The sequence below is a fragment of the Kogia breviceps genome, chromosome 9 (assembly GCF_026419965.1).
Source record: "Kogia breviceps isolate mKogBre1 chromosome 9, mKogBre1 haplotype 1, whole genome shotgun sequence".
In the NCBI taxonomy this organism is placed as follows: domain Eukaryota; kingdom Metazoa; phylum Chordata; class Mammalia; order Artiodactyla; family Physeteridae; genus Kogia; species Kogia breviceps.
In genome coordinates this window covers 112,298,434-112,316,237 of record NC_081318.1, presented here as the reverse complement: position 1 = coordinate 112,316,237, position 17,804 = coordinate 112,298,434, and the positions used below count along the sequence as shown (strand labels likewise).

Below are 17,804 nucleotides of genomic sequence, written 5' to 3'. Positions count from 1 at the left end.
AGAACTGGCTGTGTGTTCTGTTCGGTGTTTCCTCAAGAGTTTGGTGATTGGCAGTTTATTTCTAAAATAATGCCTCTTCCTGCCCCCAGATGACTGCCTAACCCTCCTGTCAACTTGATGCGGTTTCATCAACCACTCCTAACTTGTGGTTTCTCCATCTCTAAAATTAAAAAGGAGACGGACCTCTAACCTTCTACTAGAAGTGGTCTATCTTCAGAAAGAGTGTGTAGGAATGCAGCTGCTACCGTACAAGCTGGCAGGGTATTAGTGGGGTTGAAAGAGCTCCGAGTTTGCACTCAAGAGAGGCTCAGACCCAGCCCTTCTGCTACTATTTCTGTTTATTTAGAGTGATCTCTTAATTGATTGGACTTTACATGCCACTGTTTTCAAGAAGCTTCTGTAGGTGTTCTGTTTTCATAATTGTTTTGTGTTTGAGGAGGTCTCCCTGCTGCCTCACTACTTGGAAAGCACGCTGACGAGTATGTGATGTTGGTCACTCTTTTCTTTCCCCTGAGAACTTTTTAGATTTTGCCATCATGACTGAAAGCAGGATTTCCATTTTCTCTCTGAATGCCTCAAGAGTTTTTTTTCTTTAACCTAAAAGTTAAATACCCTAACTGGGATGTGTCTTGGTGTTTTTGCATTCTGAATAAAAATTTCCTGACATTTTAGTCTGGGGATTCCTTTCTTTTCTTTTTTATGTCTTGGAAATTCTCTTTTTTATAAATATATATTTTGTTTCATCTGCTGTGATCTCTATTCAGAGATACCAGGTGTCCTTATGTTGGAGAGTTTGTCTTCCATATCTGTTAGCATTTCTGTGAGTTTATTATTTTGGCTTTTTCACATTTATTCACTGTTATTATCTTGTGTTTTTCCTCTATGTCAGTAATTCCACTGTTAGGAGTTTATGTTCTATTACTTGATGTTTCTAATCCATGTATTCATTCTGTAAAAATACTGTTTGGACCTCATTTTGTTTCCTGAGATCTAAAATCTCTGTTTTCATCTTATCCTGTTGTTTTAGCCTGCCATGTTTCAGTATCTTTTTTAATTGAATCCGTGTCACAAAGCAATTATGAGACATTACTTCTCTTCCTTGAATTAAGCTTTTCCCTAGGATGGGCTTAGTGGTCTGTGTTTTACTTCCTTTCTTCCCTTGTCTTGCTAGAAAATATCTTCACAGCAACCATGACCTTTTCTTTTCATCTTGCTTATTCAGCTTGGGCTGATAGAGTTTGATTGACATGTCTACATTCTTTCTATTGTATCTGAGATTTTTTTTTTTTTCCTGTGAGAGCTATTGACTTTTCTCAATCCTGAAAGAATGCCAAGGATGGGGTTGGGGGAGTTCAGGTGAGGCAAAGGGCAGTCTTTGTTAAAAGAGTTCCTCTTTTAACCTGGTTAAATGCCCCAAACCAGTTATCACTGTACTGTACCTGGTTGGGGCGTATCTCCCGCAGGGGGCCACTCTGGGCCTTTGGGCTGTTTCCTCCCAGTGTACAGCACCGAGCACTTAACTCCTGTCTCGCATCCAGAGAACCGGCCTCACTGCTCACTTGGCCAGGGTCACCTGGTCTCCTTAGCAGAGGTTTTAACTGCTTTTTGATCAGAAGTGGAAAAAGACAACTATTTGAATTCTCTATGGATATGAGGATATTAGGGAAAATGCTGAAGATTTTTGTTGATTCATACTTCAGGTTTTTGTGAGTGAGATCAACAGCCAAGCTTTGCCATGTATCTCATGCCAGAATTTTCTTTCCTTGGTCCTTGATTTTTTGTAAACATGTATTTCATTAGACTATGTACCTTTCTTTAGCGTATTGCCAGAGTGAATGTTGTGGGATTTTCTCACTTTGTGGAATATTGGGGAAGATAAATTCTGTGGGTGGTTTCAATATGCCACGTGAGTCTGAAATCTGTGTTGTTGTTTTTCATTTCCTACATCCTTTTGTTGTTGATTCCCAGTTTTAAAAACAACAGATTTCAATGGTTGCTTAGGAAACCACAGAACCATGACTTTGGGAGAAACAGGGTGATTAGATGGGAAAGCACCATTTTGGGTGGAGCTGTAAGCCCTTTTATATGTATGAGAATTGTCCGTGAAGTCCACTCCCCTCCTCTCCCTGCTGGGGTTTGGTGGAGGGATAGACTGAGATACCAGCCAGAAGGGACTCCTTCTCCTCTGAGGTTAATGTAACCAGACACTTGGCACCTCGACACAAAAAACAGGAAAAAAAAAAAAATCACGTGGTTTCTGTAATGCTCCTCGATTACTTCTAACCTTAAATGGGGAGAAACACCACTTCTGTGATCCCTGCCACCCAACTTCCGTAGAAATTCCATTCTGTTCCCGTTCTGCAGAGGGCGTGGCAGTCCACTGACAAGTTTCTTTGTGTCATGCAAGGGTCACATTGTACTGTTGTCAGGGCATCTGTCACTCCTGACCACCAGCAGGTTTGAATGGATGAGAGCCAGTAGCCGCTGTATGAGACGCATCCCTAACAAAGCAAGAAGTGGGGCCTAATGATGCTTTCGAGTATGATGGGGCGTACCCCTGGACAGTTACCGAAGGTTACAGACATTTTTAAGGATTATTAATAAGTCTACGAACTGTGGAGCGGCTTACCCTTCTGTTGCTAAGAACCAGCCGCAGACCGTGATGTCAGGTATCAGTGTGGGATGTGTGGGGTTCCTTGCTGTCACCAGCCTCACCAGCCACCGTCAGCCATAACCTGGACCCTTGGGCAGCCGGAAGGCATTCCTCACCTTTGCCTCCCGCCAGTGACCGAGAAGGGTGCTTCCTTCCTTCAGACCTTTCCGTCTTCCTTCAGACACGGTCTCTGTGGCGTTCGCCCAGCCTACCGATCCGCCCGGGGCTCTGGCCACCTTCACCCATCCCTTCCAGGCTCCAGGCTCCCTCTCCTCTCGGTATCCTCTTGCTGTTCCCTGTGTGGGACACGCTTCACGGTCTGCAGCCAGCTCTTACCGGCAGAAGGACAAGCTGCTCCGTACTTCCTAGACGTATTAACAATCCTCAAAAATATCTGTGACCCTTGCTAACTGTCAGGAGTATGCGCCCCATCATGCTAGAAAGCATCATTCGGTCCCCGTAGCAAACCTTCCCGTCCTTTCATGCAACTTCTCGGGCAGGGGTGCGCTGCCTGCCATCACGTGTTAATGTCTGTGTCCCCTGTGGGCTGCAGAGGACGGGACCACTGTTACTCGTTCGCCATTCCGTCCCTCCTGTCTGCTCCAGGGTGGACGCTTGGTGGAGATGTGGTGCCGGAAGGAAAGAAACAGAGTGAGGGAGAAAACGTAAACAATTCAGACCCGCCTGTAGATGGCCTCTCGTCCTGTGACTTATTAACTAACCACCGCTGAAAGTCAAGTGAATCAATAGCCCTGACAATGAGGGCAGACAGTTCATTACTGAATTTGCTAATGAAGCCATGGTTTCCTACCGAGCTTAGAACCAGTATATCGAGGAGGTGTATCTTCAAGTATATTCATTGTATTTCACTGTGAACATTTAGACTCGAAAGTTAATTACAAGAAGTCAAATCTTTTCTCAAATTTGTAGAAGGCTCGCCGCCTTCTACAAACCGTGATATTAGATCTTAAGTTTCTTGAGGCTAAGCTTGCTGACCAGTCCTCGACAACAATTCTCGGGCATCGTTCATGCTCAGTAATTGCTTGAAAGGGCAAGTCAGTGGCACCCCTGCAGCCTCCTTGCTCTGCTCCCGGCTCTCCACCACGTGGCGCTGCAGCGCAGGCTCGGTGCTGCTGAGAGCTGAGAGGCGAGAGTGGAATTGGAGGCCAGGCAAGATGTGGAGGCCGGCGCGTCGGACGATGCTTCTCACCGTCCCGCAAGTCAGAGCCAGCTTTGTGCTACTGACGACACTGATACCGTTTCACCATAAAGAATAGACAGTTTTCGTATTTTTGCTTAAGCCTTATTCTAGAGCATTAAAGATAGGAATTTGAAACATACGAGATAATATTATTTTAAGTAAGTACGTTGCACATTGTTGTAATCATATCATGTTTTAATTAAATAAATTTGATAAATGAAGCAGCCGTTATAAATTGCTTAGAACAGTATATTGAAAATGCATCATTTAAATATTAATGTTAAATATACAAATGCTTATAACATCCGGAGTAAAAGACACAAGTGTTGGTTGCAGCCGTTTGAATATACGCGGTTTAAATTGGCACCCTTGGCTCCCCTATTCATTTATCGATCTGTCCAGACAGATTGGTTTAAACGCCGACCCCCCACCGGGCACGCAGAGGCCCCGTGCCCGGTGCCCGGCCGGCCGAGATGTGTCAGCTCTCCCCCATGTTGGAGGCCCTCCCGAGGTCGGTGTCCCCGCAGGTGTAGATGTCAGCTCTTGCCGCCGGGCGCACAGGTAACCGGGCCTCTCTGACTGTCCCCCGCTTCCCACAGGGGACAAGTGCCTGTCGGACCTGCCCTACGACGGCAGCGCCAGCTACGAGAAGGAGAACGAGATGATGCAGACGCACGTGATGGACCAGGCCATCAACAACGCCATCAGCTACCTGGGGGCCGAGTCCCTGCGCCCCCTGGTGCAGACGCCCCCGGGCAGCTCCGACGTGGTCGCGGTGCTCAGCCCCATGTACCACCTGCACCAGCCCCACGCCGAGGGCCCCGCGCGCTCCCACCCCTCGGCCCAGGACGGCGCCGTGGAGAACCTGCTGCTGCCCTCCAAGGCCAAGTCCGCGTCCTCGGAGCGCGAGGCGTCGCCGAGCAACAGCTGCCAAGACTCCACGGACACCGAAAGCAACACGGAGGAACAGCGGGGCGGCCTCATCTACCTGACCAACCACTTCAACCCTCACGCGCGCAACGGCCTGTCCATCAAGGAGGAGCGCGCGGCCTACGACGTGCTGCGCGCGGCCTCCGAGGGCCCGGCGGACGCGCTGCGCGTGATCGGCACGAGCGGGGAGCCCCTCAAGGTGTACAGGTGCGAACACTGTCGCGTGCTCTTCCTGGACCACGTCATGTACACCATCCACATGGGCTGCCACGGCTTCCGAGATCCCTTCGAGTGTAACATGTGCGGCTACCACAGCCAGGACCGCTACGAGTTCTCGTCCCACATCACCCGGGGGGAGCACCGCTTCCACATGAGCTAAAGCACCCCCCGCCCCCGCCCGCGCCCCGCCCCCACGAAGAGCATCCAGGACCCGCACCAGCCCCTGCACGGGCAGCCGGGATGGACCGACTGCTGTGCTTGGACCTCCAGGTCGTGTTTCGTTTTGTTCTGAGTTGGTTTGCTTTTGAAAACAAGAAGTTTTTCTTGTTAGATGCAGGGCTGCATTCGGAGCCCCCGAAAGGCTCTCTTACTAGACAATTCTGTACACCGCTGGCTGAAATCCCCTCCCCTGTTGCTTCCTAGAAATTGCTGTCCTCCAAATGATGGGTCAATTTCGGAGAGAATTTTATAAAAACAGGCGGACGCCCGGGAAGGTATGAGCCGGTTCCGTGCTAAGCACGGGATCCACGCCCCAGATGGGGTTTCCGAGGTCGCAGGAGCCGTGTGCCCAGCCCCTGAGCTGCGGTCGTGAGCCGACCCTGGGGGCGAGGGCCCCTACGGCAGGGCCGGAAGCTGCGTGCATCCAGCGAGGACAGGCCACAGGTCCTAAACAAAGATATTATTCTAAGTCAAATTCTGCACATTGTTGGGGACACGTGACCATTGGGCAGCAGGAGGGAGGGACTGGAGAGCCTTTGGATTCATTCTCGATTTCCAGACCAGACCGTGAGGTGGCCCAGCCCCAGCTGAGCCTTCCGAGGCCCGTTGTCATGTGGGATGAACTCCTGTTCCCCTGGGGCACCTGTCCTCTGCTCCCTCATACCGGTACTTTTCAGGGCCCCTCCCAAAACCCATCACTACATTTTTAACACCAGTCCCGAAATTTGAACCTTAATTCCTTTTGAAACGTTCAGATAATAAAATTCCCCAGAAATCAAAATCTTATTCTAAATTCCACACTCATTCCTTTGGTTCTGTACTCCTTCCCCGCTGGGTTCTACCTATGACCAGAAGGCTATTTTCCCTGCAGGAGGCCCGTCCTAGACCTCACTTAATGTTTTGTTTGCAGCCCCAGGCCTGGATTTCTTACCATCAGTACATTTCTTACCCTGCTCTCTGTGTATAGTATTCTCATTTTAAAATCCGTAAAAGGAGGATTCAGAATGACCCTTCATCTTTAGGTCAAGGAAGTTTGACAGGTGAAGTCCGGGACATGCTGCTTACACACAGCGCCTGTTTGTCTGAAACTAAACTTTCCAACCATCTAAAACTCCCTCCTGTAAGGACAGAGCTGCACCCTGCATCCACGTAGGCAGGACGCGCCCGTCTGACTCGGGACCATCTCGTGACCAGAACTCGAGGTCCAACAGGACAGAGGCAGGTGGCCCCAGAGGTGCTCTCTGAAGCTCCACGAAGGTGTCCGTGGGTTCTAATCCCAACCAGGAAGGTAACGCTATCATTAAGGACATTCACCTCAACCATCTAGCAGGAAGGGCGTACAGTTTCAAATGTTTCCAGTGTTTGTCGTCACCAAAAATGTCCAAGGTGACCATGAAGAAACAGGAAAAATGGTGCACAGGCACCTCTGCATTTCCTCCGAATCCAGAGTTCTTGGGCTCAGCTCTCTTGCCATTTGGGGCTGGACACGCTGTGGCAGGGGATTCCCCCGGGCATCACAGGCTCACAGGACCCCTGGCCAGTACCCGGTAGATGCCAGTAAGACCCCGAGCTGACTGCCAGAAATGTTCCCTGGGGAACGAGAGTTGCCCCCTAGTGGAGAACACTGCTCTCAACGAATTCTAAACCAGTCAAAGGGTCTGGAAGGGCCTGGAAGCCCTGCAAGAATGTTCCCCATCAGCAGCCTGGAGCCTGACTCCTGTTCCTTTGGGTTCATTATAGATTCTATCAATGAATTATCCCTCTTCAGTCTTCAGAAACATACCCTCTCAGGTGCGTTTGAGTTTTCCGGAAAGGATGGCGTCCCAGCATCCTCGAGGCACGGGGTTCTTTGCCTGCGGAACCGTATGACATTTTGAACCTGGAAATAGACAAAGTTGTAATAATTGGGGCAGTGACACACTGATGCACTGGGTGACGGGGCAGAGAGGCTCTGGGCTGTGGACAGTGTTAGTTCCACGTGCAGTTACAGAGAAAGATCCACCTCATCCCCAGGAACATACATATTCAAGGTGAGAGACTGCTTAGATTTCCGGTTTGTAGGCCAAGTTCACCTGCCCTGTTCTTTCCCACCCAGCTCCACAGGGTCCACTGGCTGAACGGAGTTATTTTTCCCTGTGACTTCAAACAGAGCTGGACCCACCACTGTAAATAGTGGCTACAGGAGTTCTTTTCTCCAGGGCTTTCCCCTCCCTCTCTCCTCCTTTTATAGCCAATATAACTGTTTATTTACACACCTTTTGTTGTGCTTTTCTATTGTAACACCATTTTTCTTTCAAACTATTGTATTTAAAGTAAGGTTTCATATAATGTCAACAAGTAATTAAATTATGTTTGAAAAGCAGCCATGTTCTGTACCGAGCTGTTAACGTTTTCCTCCTAGCTGGTAAAAGTAGGATTTTGCATGACCTCACTCCCTTTTGTTGTGTGGTTTGTTCTGCTGTTTGATGGTGTGAGTGTGTGTCTCGGGGACTGTCGTGGACGCACTAGGTCTCACGCACTCGCGCTGCGTTGAAAATAAGTAGCAACCGAAGGACGGGCACCGGGAGCAGGCTGCTTGGCCTTCCTGCCCCCACCGTCACCCAGCCTCCCTCCCGCGGAACACCTGGGTGCCTGCTCCTTACCCAGGGCCTCCTGCGTCACGTACCTTAAAGCGTGGGCTTGTCCTAGTAGAAGAGTCACTAAAAAGCATTATGTTACCATTGCTTTATCACCCAAGGGCATGTCCCAGCACCCAGCGTTTCAGATACCCACACGTTTCACTTCCAATTTAGAACCAACCGCAGGATGAAATCTCAGAATCTTCACTGAGAAAGACAGCTACCTGTTCTGGAGATGTGAGTTCTTTTTCTTTCTTTTCTATTTTTGTGCTTTTTTCTTGTTTTGTTTTGTGACTCTCAATAGTGTCATCTTCTTGCCAAAACAAAAGCGAGATGGAATGAACTGCTGTAGACAAGTCATGAAGCAAATGTATTTCTCTCTCTTGCACTTCTTAAGTTCCAGCAATAATGGTCACCACTACTCAAAATCCAGATCCTGCTCCTTCAGTTCAGTGTGTGTGTGTGTGTGAGTGTGTGTGTGTGTGTGTGTGTGTGTTTTACTTTAAAATGAACCAAAATTAGAGTTATTTAAGATATACAGACATCAGAAAAAAAAAAGCACATAGGCTGTTGGTGCCATAGCATTCACTGTGAACCCATGTAACAAGATAGAATATGCAATCTTGTTTCCGATACTTTCTAATACACTTTTTTACAATGTTGTGTGTGATGACTGTTCAGGGTTCAATTTGTTTGTATCTAACGCAGCTTGAGGTGTTCGGCTGCCATTCTGGCAGTTACATGTACAGGACTGTAAATGGGAAAATGCAGTTGTATTTCCAATCTGCCTCTATGACGATGTTAAATTATTTGTTTTGCTGTGAACAAGGGGTGTACCCCTGGAGGACTAGAGTATCCTTTTGTACACATTTTGAAATGCTTCCTCTGTAGTGATAGAACAAATAAATGCAACAAACACTCTGTCTGCCCTATCCTGTGAAGCCCACGCTAGTCTGAGAGAAGGTCCTGCAGAGCTGCCGCCTGCTACAGACCCCCTCCGGGTCGGAGGAGACAGAGGTGGGCCTGGGGGCGGGTGCAATACAAGTTGGAATCATACCTGATCGTCTGCATACGACGTTGCTGCCAGTGCATCAGTTCACTTCAGCAGACTGACACCCCGCCCCGGGCCTAGCTGTGCTTGGGCTTAGGGTACCTGTGGGTTTGAGGGTAGGTAGAAGTCGTGAGCAACAAGACATACATCCTTGGCTCTTCATAGTGCAGTGCTTAATGCCGCGAACAGCAGGCCCGTGGCCCGGGGAGCCCAGAGGCAGTGACCGAGCGCAGTGGCCGCCTGGTGGCACTCTCCCTGCACGGCTGCACACTTAGGGCAGGGGCGCTTCAGCTCTGCTGCAGACCCGCACTGCCGCAGACACTCTCGGTGGTGAAAACCCTCTGGTCCTTTTGGACAACTAGCCAGACACCCTATGGGTTCAGATCTACTAAACAAGGTGAAGTGACCAAGTTTCCATGGTCCAACATTTGACCCAAATGGGGCAAAACTTTAATGGACTCCAGACTGTGCCGTTGCACATCAGGCTCTGGCATCAGGGCTTCTCATAAGTGCTGCTGGCTGAGGCAGCGTCCTTCAAAGGAAGCTCTCACAGGGAGCGCCTCCTTAGGTTACAGCACTGACAGCGCGCCTGAGTTCTGAAAGAGCGTGTGGCTTAGAGAGACGTGACGACACACCCATTGCCAGATCCACCCCACCGTTTCACAGCTATGTCCTGTCATTTCTCGGTGATCACGGGTCCAAAAAATAAAGAAGGCTTGCGTTAACTCAGAAATGACCTAGGCTCAACCTAAGGAGAAAAAGTGACTCAAAAGTGTGGGGTTTGACCGTGAGAGTGAGGGTCATCGGCGTGTTTGTGTGCACCTTACGAAGCTTGGTGAGTGTGTGCGGAAGGGATCTGAGGAGAGCAGCTGCCTGCCCTCCCCTCTCCAGCCTCTCTGGTGCCCATCGACTGAGCATGGGGGGCGGGGGGGGGGCATCCGTCCTGGATCCCGGGACGTGCTGATGAGTGAGGGTGAGCTTACAAACACCCACTTCAAGAGCCACTAGCAAGACGAGACCTCGTTTCTGGGTTTTCACTACCTCTTATTCTATTTGAGGCCTCCTAAGAATGATGATTCTCAGCATGTCTTTCTGATGCTGTAAACCATCATTCCCATTAACCTTCCTCTGGGCCCCTGGGAACTTGCAGTGAGTCAGTGGTATATCCCCTCCATGCACCCAACCCGGTGGGCCCCACTCTGGGGAGTCTGACCTGGAAGGTGTCCCCTTCTTGGGGTGACGGTGAGGACCACAGCATTTCACCTCCACACGTGGGAGGGAGCGGAGTCAGCATCGGTCTGCCTGGTTGGCCCCAGGAGGACTCCACCTGCCCCCGGGCGGATGCAGCAAGGTCCGAAGAGCCGGCGGCCGGCACGGAGGGCCCGGAAGCAGCTGAGTGGAAGAAGCGAGGTATGGACACAGCTCTCACGCCTGACACCGTTCCCGGCGCCCCCGGAACAGCCCGGCGCGTGCTGCACAGCTCCCTCTCTGATGATCCCCCCGGGGCAGCCCTGGAAGTTGCCTGCGTGCGGCTTATCATCCCCCCCCCACCCCGAAAACAGCTGCTCATCTGCAGTCCAGTTCAATTCCTGATGAGTGCCGTGCTATATTTTAACTATTAGTGGGGAATCTGGGGAGCTAAACATCAGAATTCGGGGTTCGGATGCCAAACAAACAAAGATTTCTGATTCCATTTCCAATTAATTGTTCATACCTGCTATCAAAATAAAACACCTTGGCGGTTCTCTGGCTCCTTGCTGACGCTGTGCATTCTCATTAGAGACACACGCATTCTCAAGGAAGAGGATCCCTTGGACGTTGCCAAAAGTCTGGTTTTTTTCGTATGGCCACCTCTCAACTCCAAACACGGAGCAGACCTCAGAACAGACATCTAGGAGCTGGGCAATCTGTTGGAGACTCGGAAGAAGTTCTCAGACCCCTGACACAGGAGCTCAATATTCCTCCAAAGCCCAGGGCATCGCTCTGAACCCCGCTGGCCTTTCTCTGCCACCAGAACCAGAGCAGTAACCCTGGCACAGCCGTTGAGCAGGGGTGGAGCCCGAGTGCTGCCTACATAGCACTGATCTTCTCTGCCTTTCCCCAGAGAACCCAGGAACGGGGGGGAAATGGATTCCCTTGGCTCCTGGAATAACAATTCTGCCTCACAGCCAGGCTGCCGTTGCCCCCACTGGCCTCTCCCATCATCAACCCAGATTCCTGGCTCAAGGCTGCCTCTGGACTCCCTAAACCACGCCACCTTCCCCAGGCCCCAGGGCTTCCAAAAATCCCCCATGACCCTGGCTCTCACAAGCATCTCAGAATCACCTGGCTGTTTCTTTAAAATGCAGTTTCCAGAGACCCATTCCTGACCGTTCTGGAGCTGGAGGTCTGTGTGGAGCCCACCCACCAGGTGTGGGACCAGCTCCCCAAGTCCGGATAAGCTGACTCCCCCCAGCCCTCTGCCCCTCAAGGCAGGTACAGCTTTCACCCTCTCTTCCAGCTCAATCACCCCCCTATTTTTGACCAAGGAAGAAAATTAATAATAAAAATGAATAATTATTAACAATTAACAATGTCTCTCTCTTCCCCCTCTTACGTTTGAAACAACTCAGATATAGACAAGAGAGTCAGGGAGTAGGAAGTCAAAATCCTTTCCGTGCTACCCATAGAAACCTAGATTAGAGGACACGGCTTCAATGCATGGACCACAGCGGGCTTGCAAACCTCAGGCAGACTTGCTCTGCTGAATGCAGGCAGGACTTAAACTCGGGCACCCCCTGAAGAGGCTCAGCTCCTCCCCTGCAAGAAAGGGGAGGGGGACCAGAGCCCACACCCCGCAGGCAGCAGACCCCAGGAAAGCAGCAGAAAGCAAGCTCAGTTCCTGCAGCCAGACAGGTGTGGAAAGGTAGAGAAGCAGGTTCCGGGGAGCCGCTGGAGGCAGAGAGGAGAGTGACGTCGTGGGAACCAGGGAGGGCGATGGGAGGGCCAGGCAGCAGTCCTGGCAGGAGAGACACGGCTGCAACCTGTACAGCAGTGGGGCTGGGGCAGAAGCGGAGAGGGAAGGACGTGGAGCTCTGCCCCTGGAATGCAATTGCCAGCAACAGGGACAATTTTGTGTAATTTACTGTCATATCCTCAGTGTCAAGAAGAGTACCTGGCACATAGTAGGTGCTTGCTATTGTCTGAATGTTTGTGTCCCCCCAGAATTCAGACGCAGAAATCCTATGCCCCCAAAGATGATGGTATTTGAATGTGGACCTTTGGCGGGTGATGAGGTCATACGGGTGATGCCCTTGTGATGGGGTTAGCACCCTTATAAAGAGGCTTCAAGGAGCTCCCTCACCCTTTCGAATGTGAGGACACAGTGAGAAGTCTGCCACCCGGGAGGGGGTCCTCACCCGACCCTGATCTCAGACGTCCAGCTTCCAGAACTGGGGGAAATAAATTGCTGTTTTTTATAAACCATTCAGTCTTTGGCATTTTGTTATAGCAGCTCACAGACTGAGACGGAGGTCAATAAACGTGTGCATAATCATCTACTGAAGATGATTAAAGCAATTGCACATGAAGGAATCATGAGGCGTTGACCCCAAGTCTCCAGTCCTTTATGAGCAGTTAGTGGGGGGGCTGGGCAGAAGAATTGGGGAAGGAAGCTCGGTTTTGTTTAATCAAAGCCATTGGATGACAAGAGTAGGTCAGCTGTGAAGACAGGTCAGAGTCTGAGGGTCATGTGGACAACAGAGAGGAAAGCGGGACAGACACAGGAAGGGCCCGAGGGGAGAGCCGGAGCGAGGGCGGGAGATGCTTTGGAACTGCACAGGGTCGAGGGCGATTGTTCCAGACAGAAGGAAAGCCCGCTGCGTCCAGCACCTGGGTCTCCTCTACGAAGAAGAGGCCAAAAAGCAGGTGCAATAAAGCAGCTGAGATGAGGAGGAGGCTGAGCGTCCAGGACGTTTGCAGTGACACGTGGCAGGTCGGGCAGGTGGGCTCAAGAGGCCAGGAATAGGCAGAGGACGGCTGGGACCCGAGACGCTGGCAGAGAAGAAATGGGGACTCCCTGAAGCACGGGCCTCAGGCCTCAGCTGGGACCTGACGCTCCAAAAAAGCCAAGTACTGGGCTGAACTTTCCTAAGGAGGAAGGCAAAAACCCCAGTGTGAAGTCCCCTCACTTTTTCTGCTTTTCGGCAAAGCCAAGGACAGGAACAAGGCACCATCCCTGCGCGACGTCTCCTGTGGCCACAGCCCTCCCCAACTCGAGCAGCCCGTGCCCCCTGCCCCGGCAGCGGGGTGCCGCCCCAGCAGAGCAGATGGGCTGTGGCTGCCGGGGGATCGCAGGACCGGAAGCAGATGCGGCCACCGTGGTCCCCTGTGCACAACTGGGGCCCAGCCTCTCGGGGAGGACATTTGCATAATAAGGATAATTTGGTACCAAAGCTGTCCCCTGAAGTGAACTGCCTGGATCTCAGTACAGTTAACAAATTTCACTTCTTCTTTCCCATGTTTTGTCAAGCCAACTAGCTATGACATTGTGTGAATTGTCCAAAGCTGTCTTCTTTCTCCCTGCGAGGGTCAGGCCTCCTGCCTCTCCCCACGTACGCTCCCAGGGTCCCCTCCCCGGCTGGTCCACGGCGCCCGCGGGCAACCAGCAGTGCCCCCGTGCCCACCCAGAGCCTCGCTCCCGGGCTCCTGGCAGCAGCTCCTCCCGGACACCTCACCCCCTCCCCACACCTGCGGCTGCATCACCCGTGCCGCTTCCTGTGGGCAAGGGCAGGCGAGGCCCCACAGCAAGGGGGGCGTGCGGTTTCAGGCCCTCAGTTCGATTCCCCTTTCAGGGCCCTCCTCCCTTCTGGGCACTGCCCTCCACAAAACCCGCCGTGGCCCCCCCTGCCCACACCCAGACCCCACCCCTTGAGGCATCGCAATTCCTTTTCTAAGTTGCCTTTGTACCATCTTACGAGAAAGCAGTCACACGTGTATATCCGCTGCTACAAAAATAAAACAGGCACGGGTATGAGCTCAGGGGTCTGTTGCCATCACCGAGGGCCTGGGGGTCAGGGAGACGGGTCTGGGGCTCAAGTCCACCCCCTCCAGAATGGCATCCAGCCTGATCAAGACCCGAGCCCCAGCATCTCTCCAGGCTCCTTCCAACCTTCAAGGCAGCCTGGTACCCAGGGCCCCTCTCACCACGGGCCCACTGGCCCTGGGATGCCCCCCAAGCCTCGCCGGCGGCTGAACTAGGCGTGTGACAAGGCTGAACCCTTGTCCCTGGCTAATTTTTGGAGTTTTCTCAAGGCCAGTTGTCTGGGCTCCTGGAGCAGCGTGTTTAAGTCTGTGTCAGGCCCTCACAGTGCTGTGTTAAGTGCCAACCTCCCCTGTCGGACTCTGAGCCAGAGGTCTTGCCTCATCACCCCCAAACCTCCAATCCAGGCTGGGGTCATGCCCCTGTGGTCCCAGGAACGGCGTGTGGCACGTAGGACGGGCTCTCCTCCCCTGCTCCTGGGGTCTCCAGGAGGGTCCTCTCTCGCGGGTCCTGGTGTTCAGGCCCTGGCAGGGGCGTCTCGTCCAGGGCACAGGCTGAGCAGCCCTGGGGGGACGCTGCTGTCAGGGAGCAGGACGGGCCGGAGGCAGGGCAGCCAGGCTCCGCTGACCAAGTGCGTCTCAGCTGAGTCGGGGAGACACAGGCAGAGAGAGAAGAGACAGAAACACGCAATTAAAACCAGAGAAGGCAGGAGTGGAAGACAATTGCATTTTTAAAAAAGAAGAGGCACAAGGGCAACAAACAGCACAGCAACAAATGTGATGGATACTAATCCAACTGTCTCAATCCTCATTTTAAATGTCATTGATCTAAATGCACCAATTAAAACACAGCGACTGTCAGGGTGGATCCACAGGCAAGACCCAACTACACATCGTCCGTGAGAAATTCACTTTAAACACAAGACACATAGATTGCGGTGAAGGGATGAAGAAGAGGACACACCCTGCTAACACCAGTGGGAAGAAAGCAGGAGGAGCCTCTATTATGTTCAGACACAGTGGACTTCAGAGCCAGGGAAATGACCAGGGGTAAAGAGGGCCCTTGTGTCATGATAAAGGGGTCAGTTCTCTGGGAGGACACAACAATTCTTAACATGTATGCACCTAAAAACAGAGCATCCAAATATGCCGTAGAGCCACAGGAGAAATAGACAAATCCACTCACCGCTGGAGATGTCAACACCCTCCGTCAGAAACAGACAGATCCAGCAGACAGAAAACCAGGAAGGACGGGGCTGACTGGAAAGACAGAAGGTGTTTGGGTGAAGAAGCAAGGTGTGAAGGAACCTGGGGCCAAGGGACAGGTGAGCACAAGTTCAGAGGCCAGAACACGGCCATGTGTTTGGGGACGGCCATGTCATTGAGTCTGGCCAGAGGGAGCCGGAAGGGCTTTTGGGGTCTGCAGCCTCCGTGGTGCTGGGGGGCCAGCCCGCTGGGGGGCCCAGCAGAAAGTGGGGCATCCACACTGAGCCCGAGAAGGGCCTTCTCAGTGCTGAGCAGAGGCTTGGGGAAAGAAGCAGGAAACGAGCCCCCATGCTGGTCCCGGAACTGCCCGGCTGTCGAGGGACTTTGGAGGAAGGGCGGGGAGGGGGGTGGGCAGCAGCTTCAGGTAGGGAAACGAAGGCCAGGGAAGCAGAGAGACTTCTTCAAGGTGACAGCGAGTCACCCCTGAACCACACTTCCTGACGCCCCGTATGCCCTAGATACACAGTCCCTGAAGGAATATTTCTCTGGGTCAGACACATAGGAAAAAGAATAACACTGCAGGGCAATGTGGATAGCAATCCTGAAACAAAGGTGTCGCTATCCCCGTGCCCTAGAGACGACGTGAAAGAGGCTTAGAGGGGCCCCACCTGGCCTGGGGTCCCGCAGCTCGGGGTGGGGAGCCGTCACTACACTACGAGGCCGTGGGGCAGCTCAGACTCCTGGTGACCTGGGCAGGAACTCGCGCACAACGGGATCATGTTAGACCAGCAGAAAGGAAAACCGGTAACAGTGTCTTACTCTGAGGATTACCTGGTCGCTGCTACACACTCTGGGTGCGGGCTGGACCGAGAGACTAAACACAGAGCAGCGGAAAAGGCGCACGGAAACAAAGAGCAATTCTGCTTCTCGCCTGTTTGCTTCGAGAAACGGCATCCTTTTCCACACCTGCAGCATGGAAATGCCAGAACAGAGTATTGATATCCTTCCCCCCAAGAGAGGTTCTACGCAGAACAATGCTGTTCCACACGTTAGCCGCCAGCCACCCCCCGTGACTTAAACTTAAAATCATCGGAACTAGACAAATGAGAAAATTCCGCCTGTCCATTGCAATAGCCTCATTCTTCGTGCTCCATAAGCCACGTGGGGCTTGTGGCTGCCACGCTGGACAGAGCAGATAGGAAAGCTTTCCATCGCAGGGCCAGCTCTGTCCCAGGGTGCCGAGCAGCCCCTCAGCGTCCAGCGCCTGCACGGGGACACCTTAACTCCCTCCCCCCAGAAAACCATGGGCTCCCAGCTTGTTCCTGAGGAAGCCTGCCCTGGGGTACCGAATCCTGAAGGCTGCCGTCAATATTCAAACGATGCAGCAACTTTCACTTCCCCTTGGGGAATCAGGCCTTGCACTCTTCCAGCAGGGCCACCACATTTGCCCGAGGCCATGTGCCTTTAATAAAGAAGGCTCACGGGCCCTTCGAGGTGTCTCTGGGGTAGGGCCGCTCTTCCCCGATGCCCCACGGGTACCTCGCAGACTCTCCGCCTGCTTCCCCTGGGTCTGTGCCCGGCGGCCCCTCCTGTGAGCTCCAGACCCCTCCTGGCAGCGGCGGCCGGCTGAGCAGCCACTGGAGGGTGCGATGCCCAGCAAATAGGGAAGGGCTCGGACGCCCTGCTGCTCGGCTCTGGCAGACCCAGATTCCCCTCTCAGGAGAAAAAGAGGAAAAAAAGGCAAATCACTTTCCTCTTGTTCCTGCTTCTCCTCAGTAAACTGCTTGTCTCATTTCCTTTGCAGTTAGAGAAACGTCCCTCGTGAAAGCGATTTCCACACATCCACACGCTGTGCCGCCCAGGCCTCCAGGAGGGATTTGCATGGCACTCTTTCCTCCCTGGGCCTGGCTCCCCAATCCCTGGACTTTGGCTGAAGTCCTTGCACCTCTGTTGGAAGACAAACGCCAGCTCGAACCATCCAGCTCTTCCTCTGATGGTGTGTGCTCATCTCCACTGGACTCCAGGGTGGGACGGGATGCAGCTCTGGGAGGTTTCACCCGAGAACTGGGGGCCTCCCAGGGTGGACCGTGACCTCGTCAGCCAGCAGCAGCCTCCCAAAGGCCCAGGCCTCTCTGTGGCCCTGCTGCAAATGGACAAAGTCAAGGCCTCTGTGTGTGCTGGGGGGCTGAGGGGACCCCTTGGTTAGCAACTCACTCTAACCTGCCTCCTCTGGAACAATCAAGATTGAAAATATTCGTCCTGAGAGCTGAGGGAGGGGCTCAGGAAGACGCTAGACGTCAAGAGAGTGTGTGCACTGCCCTCCCAGGGAGCCATTCCGTGTGTGTGTGTGTGTGGTGTGTGTGTGGTGTGTGTGTGCAGTGTGTGGTGTGTGTGTGGGGGGGGGGGGGGGGTGTGTGTGGGGGTGTGTGTGTGTGTGTGTGGTGTGTGTGTGTGTGTGTGTGTGTGTGTGTGTGTGTGTGTGTGTGCAGTGTCTGGGCTGAGGACCTGGGGACACTCTGGCAGGCGACCGAGCTGGGAAAGCACAGAGGCTGGAAGGGTGGAAGGAACCGACTGCCCTACTCCCCCATCTCCACCGGTTCACACGTCTGCTCGGCCCAGGAAAGAACAGGTCCCTTGGAAGGGACTCGAGGCGCTTCCTGTGTACTCAGAAGCCAGCATCACTAAAGC

General features: G+C 52.7%; 1 protein-coding gene and 1 long non-coding RNA gene across 10 annotated transcripts in view; one reads left to right on the top strand and one right to left on the bottom strand.

Annotated features, from left to right (window-relative positions):
* The window catches only part of IKZF1 (IKAROS family zinc finger 1), a 90,041-nt gene extending 81,277 nt beyond the window's left edge, over nt 1-8,764 (top strand). For 8 of the 9 annotated variants that reach the window (XM_067042965.1, XM_067042964.1, XM_067042963.1 and 5 more), the window contains one exon: nt 4,454-8,764. In XM_067042965.1, the coding sequence (XP_066899066.1) occupies nt 4,454-5,163 (710 nt within the window). In that variant the 3' untranslated portion in view covers nt 5,164-8,764. The remainder of the gene's footprint in view (nt 1-4,453) is intronic. The other variant, XM_067042972.1, reaches the window with a different exon arrangement.
* Nucleotides 4,034-16,082, bottom strand: LOC136794880 (uncharacterized). The gene is made up of 7 exons (XR_010842351.1): nt 15,948-16,082; nt 15,097-15,170; nt 14,292-14,553; nt 10,105-10,283; nt 8,898-8,993; nt 7,006-7,101; nt 4,034-5,669 (listed from the first exon to the last, which is right to left on the bottom strand). It is a non-coding gene; the product is annotated as an uncharacterized lncRNA (long non-coding RNA).
* Between the last annotated feature and the right edge of the window lie 1,722 nt (nt 16,083-17,804).